At 49.7% G+C, this 7,238-nt stretch overlaps 4 protein-coding genes across 4 annotated transcripts; 2 read left to right on the top strand and 2 right to left on the bottom strand.

The window, feature by feature from the left end:
* Positions 1-356: 356 nt before the first annotated feature.
* On the bottom strand, positions 357-1,371 carry GUITHDRAFT_154395 (hypothetical protein). Its single transcript, XM_005826541.1, has 4 exons — positions 1,300-1,371; positions 1,175-1,253; positions 893-1,129; positions 357-671 (listed from the first exon to the last, which is right to left on the bottom strand). The coding sequence occupies exons 1-4, from the start codon at positions 1,364-1,366 to the stop codon at positions 575-577; spliced, it is 480 nt and encodes a 159-aa protein (XP_005826598.1). The 5' UTR covers positions 1,367-1,371; the 3' UTR covers positions 357-574.
* An 889-nt stretch (positions 1,372-2,260) lies between these two features.
* On the top strand, positions 2,261-3,571 carry GUITHDRAFT_164911 (hypothetical protein). The gene is made up of 2 exons (XM_005826540.1): positions 2,261-2,294; positions 2,829-3,571. Exons 1-2 carry the CDS (start codon positions 2,265-2,267, stop codon positions 3,519-3,521), a joined length of 723 nt encoding a protein of 240 aa, XP_005826597.1. The 5' UTR covers positions 2,261-2,264; the 3' UTR covers positions 3,522-3,571.
* A 15-nt stretch (positions 3,572-3,586) lies between these two features.
* GUITHDRAFT_114345 (hypothetical protein) lies at positions 3,587-4,144 on the bottom strand (the record flags this gene model as incomplete). Its single annotated transcript, XM_005826539.1, has 3 exons — positions 3,587-3,633; positions 3,690-3,828; positions 3,878-4,144. 3 exons carry the CDS (start codon positions 4,142-4,144, stop codon positions 3,587-3,589), a joined length of 453 nt encoding a protein of 150 aa, XP_005826596.1.
* An 865-nt stretch (positions 4,145-5,009) lies between these two features.
* On the top strand, positions 5,010-6,195 carry GUITHDRAFT_143392 (hypothetical protein; the record flags this gene model as incomplete). The annotated part of the gene is made up of 6 exons (XM_005826538.1): positions 5,010-5,253; positions 5,354-5,490; positions 5,598-5,771; positions 5,831-5,863; positions 5,885-6,055; positions 6,109-6,195. 6 exons carry the CDS (start codon positions 5,010-5,012, stop codon positions 6,193-6,195), a joined length of 846 nt encoding a protein of 281 aa, XP_005826595.1.
* Between the last annotated feature and the right edge of the window lie 1,043 nt (positions 6,196-7,238).

The raw sequence follows: 7,238 nt of genomic DNA, 5'->3' as shown, positions 1-7,238 counted from the left end.
CGGCGGCGGCGGCGGCGGCGGCGGCGGTGGTGGTGGAGAAGGAGGAGGAGGAGGAGGAGGAGGAGGAGGAGGAGGAGGAGAAGGAGGAGGTGGTGGTGTTATTGTTGCTCTATCTGCGATCTCTTCCTTCCTCTTCTTTGCTCCGCGCCATCTTGTGCTGATGTTTTATTCGTTCAGGTTGTATTTCAACGAGTCAACAAAGTAGAAATATGTTGGATCGTAATGTTGGCCAGGCGAACAAGATAGTTACACTATCTTGTGAAAACAAAAGAACAACAAAAGAGCCATAAACAAAGGAAATCACGATTGCACAACAACTTGCAGCGACTGCTTCAACACTGCTACATACAAGATCACCAACTCCGCTATTTCGGTCATTGCGAGAACAAGATCACGAGCAAGGACAAGGACAAGGACAAGAATGTCGTCGTCGTCATCATTATCATCATCATTATCATCAAGTTGTTCTCATTCTCATTCTCATTCCTGTACTTGTTCTTGTTCTTGCTTGTTCTTGTTCTTGTTCTTGCTCTTGCTCTTGTTCTTGTTCTTGTTCTTGATCGACTTGTCTTGTTCAGATCCTCCACCCCCCCTGCCTCCTCTTTGTGGACCGCAAGGACCCCTGGTGGGGCCTCGCGTTCAGACCCTCCGTCCGCTTCAACGCCTTCACACTGAGAGCGAACAAGTTCGTCAGTCCCACGGACAAGAGAGATCAAAGTTCACAGTCTGAGGACTCGTCAAAGTTCAAAGTGTGAACGGCGAGAAGTTCAAAGTTTGAGGGATCAACATGCAGAACATGATAGAAGGATATATATCAGGGACGCTGTCAAAGAACTTTGAGGGGGAGAGTACAGTACTGGAAGAGGCTCTGCTGGTTGGACTTCAAACTTACCACGTCCTTATCTCATCGTAGATGCATGTGAGAATGACAGCTGCTGGTTCCTCGAGGGAAGAGAGATAGCTGCTGGTACGGGGAAGGGATACCAACTCGGTATCCCTCCCTTGCTCCTGCCCCGTGCTCTTGGTCACAAAGTTTGCTCCCTCCCTCTCAGTTGCATCTGCGCTGATTCTCCTCCTCTTTGCTTCTTCTCCCTTCATCTCCTTAACTCCAACCCCTCGTGATTTCATCCTGTCCAAAAGTTCATGGTAGGAACATCAGTGGTCAGACCATCACAATCGGTTGACATAGAGCTTGTGGGGTTCTCTCGCGACCTCCTCGAGAAGCATCTCAGTGGACGACCTTCTCCCTGATCCTGCATGATTCTCACATGTTCGAATATAGTCTTTCTCCGTCATCACCAAGAACATTTCCATCTGTCGATTTTCTCTTGCTGCCAAGGGCTTCTTGGAAGAAATCCGAACTCATCGGCTGCCCTCATACATGCAATCACTTCACGAACTATGTTCACAAGCTGGAAAGCTGTGAAAGGAAAGCAAAACATGAACTCTCTCAAAGTTGGACCAGACGTGCAGACAAGTGACTTTGAAACCTCTCGTTAAAAACTTTCACCCTTTTTGCATCCCCCTGCCCCTCCCCACCTGCCCCCCCTCCCCCGCCGCAGTCGCCATCACCTCCTCTTCCTTCTCCACCACCTCAATCGTTCTCTCCCTTGTATCTCTCTTGTACATCTACTCATCTCACTCCCTGCTCTCCTCCCCTTCCGCTTCCTCCGTTCAGTCTGCATGCTCGGAAAACTTCATTTGCCAACGACATTTCCTTGGCAGAATTCCTGTCGGGCAGTTCCATTCCCCACCCCACCCCTCTGTTTCATACCAATTATAGCTAAAAACACCCCTTCCAATACTACCCCCTTATCATCATACAAGTACCCCCCACTGCCCCTTCTGAGTACCCCATGCATCCAGCCATCCTCGTAGTCGCTAGCATGCTGGCTCGGCTACAAGTGATCTTTAAAATTAAAATAATTTTTGTATTGAGTTGTTTTATATATAAAATATTTTGTATAAAAACTATTACTCATACATCTCATTCAGTAACTGATGACTCCTATCATTTCAACAACAGTAGTTTCTTGTCCTCTTTAGTTGTACAATCAATATGCAGTATTTATAATTTTAAATCATTTTTAGCATTTGATAAATTCGTCGAGTAACGAAGCACCCTACCCTCGATTCATACTACCCTACCCACCACTTTGAGCTCGATTTTCGCTAGATATACCCCGGTACATCACATGGATTGACCTGGGGTACTCCGAGCCACCCCTTCTTATTCAATCCTCCTGTCCGGAAATAGATCATCCATGCCGGCTGTCCCGTCGCCCTGCGTCATGGTGAGCAAGGAAGGAGGAGTTGGAGGGAGGGGAGCGCGATGGAGGGAGGCAGAGACGAGTAGCACAGAGGGCTGATGAGATGAGTTGTACATGGCTCGGTGTGGGGAGAGACGAGGATGCAAGCGGACATCTAACATTAAGGGAGCGTGTCATTGCAAGGAAGGTGTGAGGGATCGTGAGGCGGTGATAGTAAATGAAGGTAAAGCTCAGTTAAAATAGTAGATGAAAGAATTATTCACAGTGATGAAGTAGAGAGAATTATGTTGCAGGCTCAGAGTGTTGAAAGGGGATGTTGTTCTTCCTAACGATATCCCCAACTCTTGCTGTTGTCTTGGAAAAAAACGAATCCATGATCTCCATCTCCTTGAGTCGTCTTCTAATCTTGATCTTCGTTCTCCTCCCCCCTGTGTTCTCCTTCCCCCTGTCATCAACGCAATCATGGAATCTTCATCTTTGATTTTGCTCTTCCCATCTTTGCAACCTGCAAACCGTCGCTCGCTTTATACTCGCAGACTGATGGTGGTTTTGTCGCAGGGCCCGGGGAAACAGATGGAGTATGGAAGCACTCTCGAGCACCAGGTGGATCAGCGCAATAACCGCAAGAGCATCATGTTTGCTATCTGCGCCTTGTCCATGGTCCTTGCCATCACCGCCCTGGTCGACCACTCTAGCGAAAGCCCTCAGTCAAGGCTAGAGAAGGTCTTGACAGGCTCGACTAAGGCTAAGATGCATGCGCTGTCAGTAGCCGCCTCGTTGGCCGCCAAGAAGAAGGCATCCGCGCCTCCTGCTCATCCTCAAGCCGCCCATGCAGCAGCACAGCCAGCGAGCAAGAAAATGGAGGATGCGCTCAAGGCCAGGAGCATTCAGAAGCCTTCACTCAAGCTGAGCCAGCACGCCGCCATGATGAAGGTCAAGATGGCACACGGAAACATGCTCCAGAGCAGCAATGAAACCGCAGCTCCTGCTCCTGCTCCTGCTCCTGCTGCTTCTGCTGCCTCAGAGTCTGAAGCAGCTCAGCCTGAGCAGGCGAGCGGGTCCAAGGGATCGGAGGAGCACGAAGGAGTCAGCGGAGAGGATGGGAATGTCGACGTCTCGGCCTTGAAGCCTACGGGAATTATGGGTGTGTTCTTCAACGAGAAGATTATGATCACTGCTGTTTGCGTGATCGCTGGGTTGTTGTTGGCCATCTGCTGCTTTGCCAAGTACGCAGACTGTGCTCTAGCATAGGATACAAGTGTAAAAGGAAATTAGATTGTTAAAGAATGAAGGGAGAGGTGATAGTTCCGTCTCTGTCATGCGCTCGAGATCCTCGCAAACTCTTTGAGTTGCTTCCTGAACCCTGCTTGCACAAGGAAAGATCAAACACACAGCTGCTGATACCCCCCATCTCATCACCCGCACCTTCCGTAGCAAGATCGAGAGCTGTCTTCCTCTTGTCGTTCCTGATCTTCACGTCGGCATTGCGGCTGATCATCATCCGCGCGAGTTCAGCATGACCCCAGCTCACCGCGATGTGCAGAGGGGTATCGCCCTCCTGCACTCAACCCCATCACCGTCCTCCTGCATGCACGACCCTCACGCACCTTGTCCTGCATGTCCACCAGCGTCGGGCTCTCGATGCCCAACACCTCTGCCTCGTCCATGAGAAGTTTCGCTACCTCTACATGCCCCTGCTGCGCACACCAGTGCAAACAGTTCCATCCCGCGAACAGCCCGTCGTGATCTACTTCCCTCAGCAGATCCTTGTCTTGCTCCAGAACCTCCTGCACCGCAGCATAGTCTCCGCAGCCTGCTGATGTGAACAACTTGGCGGCTCGTTCGTTAATAGTCAGACGTCTCCCGTCCAACATCTATACACTTGACGCAGCAACCTTGCAGTGTGTGTGTGAAATGGTGATGTACCACCTGTTGAATTTCGAGCACTTTCCTGGTCTCAAAAGTCAGTCAAGAGTTCTCGCATGTCGATCTTGATTTGTGTTTCTGTTCCAGTTCTAGGTTGCTGAGACAAGGTTGAATCGATTAAGCTGGATCAAAGTCTTCCAAACTTTCTTCTTGCCTTGGCAAAGAGTCTAGCTACGCACAATAACTATGACATCTCGATCAAATGTTCCTGATGTTACTGTAATTCCTCTTCTTACTCATCTTCTCCTTGTCTCTTTCCGATCTCTCCCTGTTACGTTTTACTTGATCCAGCTTGTTGCTCTCAAACTCCACACATTCGCTCCCTTTGCCATCTGTCCCAACCCATCTCCGTCCTCTCTCCCTCCCCTCACTCTCAGTCACCCTCTTCCTGCCTCTCCCTCTCCCTCTCCCTCTCCCTCTCCCTCTCCCTCTCCCTCCCCTCCCCTTCTTCCCCTCCTCTCCCCTCCCCTTCGCCGTTTTGCTTAATTTTTTTGGCGCCAAACGGCTCATAAAGTGGGGTGGGGGTGGAGCTAATATTGACATAACGGGTACTTTTGATATGAAATAACAGGGTATATAAACCGGGTATATATCAGAAAGGGGTGGGTCATAAATGATATTCCGAGGCCTCTGGCAAGCTAGTCAACGTAGCGACCAAAGTCAAGGAGGGGGGGAGAGGGAGGGAGGAGAGGAGGAGGGAGGAGGGAGGAGGGAGGAGTAACGAGGTTGAAGACAGTCATCTGCCATGAGTCAAATCGCGTTCCTGACATGCTGGCAGGGCTGCTATGACGTTCAGCACGTAGTACTTTCAGCATGCTTGCAGACACGCCTGGAAGCATCCTTGAGACCTGCCGGAGGAGCGATCAAGGGGCAGTCGAAGACGAGGCATGCGGAGAGAGTCTGTCGGAGCTCGAAGACGACGATCTCTTCAGAGGAGCCGACGTTTTCAAGTTCCGATTCCAGCCCCCGGCAGGCCATGGGGAGAGAGATGTTGACTGCCGTTCGTTAAAGTCGATGCACCAAGACATGAGGCGTTTGCTCAAGTTGGCGATCTCCGGTAAGAACTGAGAGGACTGATCTGTTCGCCTCAACTCCTAGTGCACTTGTTGTCAACAAGTTTCCTCCTCCTCTCACCTCTGACAGCTCATCGTTGTCAGGGGTGTCGACCATGGTGGAGAGCGTTTCGTCGGCATGCAAGCTAGTGGAGAGGCATTGTTCGGTAGAAGGGAGATCGGACGAGAACAAGTTGTCTCTCCTGGAGATGTCGGGGGAGCTGACGGATCTGAGGAAACATGTACTGTGTGCGATGCAAGGGAGCTTGTTCCTTGACATGGAGATCGCGAAGAAGACGAGGAGTGAGAAGATTGGATGTTTGAAACAGCTGCAAACATTCCACGCAAGGTGCCAATCGCGCAAGGTGGTAGCCTTGGTATTTCGATCCTGGAGGTCATGTGCAAGACAGCACGAGTCAAGAACAATTTGGCTGATGAACAAAGTTTCGTCTTACCTCGCATGCTTCAACTGCAAACGAGCCTTTTCTTGTTGGAAGGTGATGTGGAGATGTCAGGCTATCATGTGAGTTTGGAGGGAATGTCTCTGAAAAGCAAGTCTGATCCTTGTTTGTGTGTTGTCAGGTTGCGAAGGAAGATTGTTATCTTGCAGACTTGGTACCTTGCCGCTGAAAACAGGAGGAGGTTGAGGGTGGAGATGTGGACGTGTATGGATGCTGGAAGACTGAGAATGAAGGGAAGGGTCGTGCAGGAGTGGAAACGTGTCATGAGCGAGGGCAGAGAAACGAGGCTGTTCGACATGTTCCTCTCGTCTACCAGCAGGACAAGAGCAGCAAACAAACTGGACAAGTGAGAAGAGTCGGAGGAGACGTGGGAGGGTGCGAGGTTGAAGTTTCAGGCAGGTTGTTGCGGTCCTATCACATTATTGCATTCAGCACTTCTTCGCAGAAACAGCAAGTGGTTGTCAAAGTGAACAGATGCATCGTTGAGCTGATCACAAAGCGGCAAACATTCCAGCACCTGTTGAGTTTCTGCGTGAGAAGTCAGTATTGCTCTCCTTGGAAAACCCTTGTTTGTCTATCTTTGTTTTTCTTGTCGATTCTTGCTTCCTTGCGCAACGTTGAGATTTGTTTGCGCAGAGAGATTGAAGAACAAGTTTTTTTCTTCGTCACTGACTCATCATGTCCGTCATCTCCGCCTTGCTTTCATGTTTCAGGTCAAACACTCTCTTTACCCTCTTCATCTCTGACTCATCTCAGATGTTTCATCACAACCTCTGCCGCATGTCTCGGTTGCGAGATCTTTGCTGCCTCGTCCCGAGGTCTCATTCACAGCGGCTGATTGGTATGAGGAGCTTGCACGGGTTCAGAGGGACAGGCAAGAGACTTCAACTCTCTGCTCAACTTTTTGTGTTCTTTCGTTGTTGGAGGACAGAAGTGCGAGTGAAGAGAAAGGTGTTGAGGAGTGAAAGAAGAGCATCTCTGCTTTCATTCTGCAAGCTTCGATGGTTTGCAACGAAGGCAAGGAGCGAAAGGATCAGGTGTTGTACACTTTGACATGTTGTACATTTTGACATCATCGACGTCGCTGATCGTTGTCCTCACGCAGGCTCTGCAGACTGATCTCTTCACGACGGAAGTTCGCTAGTTGGCATGTCATTTCTGTTTGGAGCTTCAGAACATCTCGTTCAAGAATGTTGATCAAGAAAGGATGGTTGTTGCAGAACAAACTTGTGATGAGCATGAAGAAGAGTTGTTTCTGTACATGGCAACACGCCAGGGATGAAATCGTTTTACGATCAGAGCAGCAGCAGGCAAATTCTTTCACGACAAAGCGTTGCTGTAAAACATTCGTCTTTTTCAGGTCAAAGCGTTGACAAGTCAACTTGAGAACTGCGAGGAGCAGCGAGTGAAATGTTCAAGACAGATCGAGACGATGATCGAGACTATGAGGCAGAAGGATGTCAGGGATGACTCATGATGCTTCAACGATGACACGTCTGTTCGTTCTAGATGTCGTTCCTGTCTACCCA

The sequence above is a fragment of the Guillardia theta genome, assembly GCF_000315625.1.
Source record: "Guillardia theta CCMP2712 unplaced genomic scaffold GUITHscaffold_74, whole genome shotgun sequence".
NCBI lineage: Eukaryota > Cryptophyceae > Pyrenomonadales > Geminigeraceae > Guillardia > Guillardia theta.
The sequence above is the reverse complement of the archived record's forward strand: the minus strand, read 5'-3'. Positions and strand labels throughout refer to the sequence as shown.

Coding starts and splice junctions, on each gene's coding strand:
- GUITHDRAFT_154395 (XM_005826541.1), bottom strand. CDS start 1,366: ATGAGTTCGGATTTCTTCCAAGAAGCCCTTGGCAGCAAGAGAAAATCG. Junction 1,130..1,174: donor AAGCTCTATGTCAACCGATT/GTGATGGTCTGA, acceptor ACTTTTGGACAG/GATGAAATCACGAGGGGTTG. Junction 672..892: donor TACGATGAGATAAGGACGTG/GTAAGTTTGAAG, acceptor GTTCGCTCTCAG/TGTGAAGGCGTTGAAGCGGA.
- GUITHDRAFT_164911 (XM_005826540.1), top strand. CDS start 2,265: ATGCCGGCTGTCCCGTCGCCCTGCGTCATG. Junction 2,295..2,828: donor TCCCGTCGCCCTGCGTCATG/GTGAGCAAGGAA, acceptor GTTTTGTCGCAG/GGCCCGGGGAAACAGATGGA.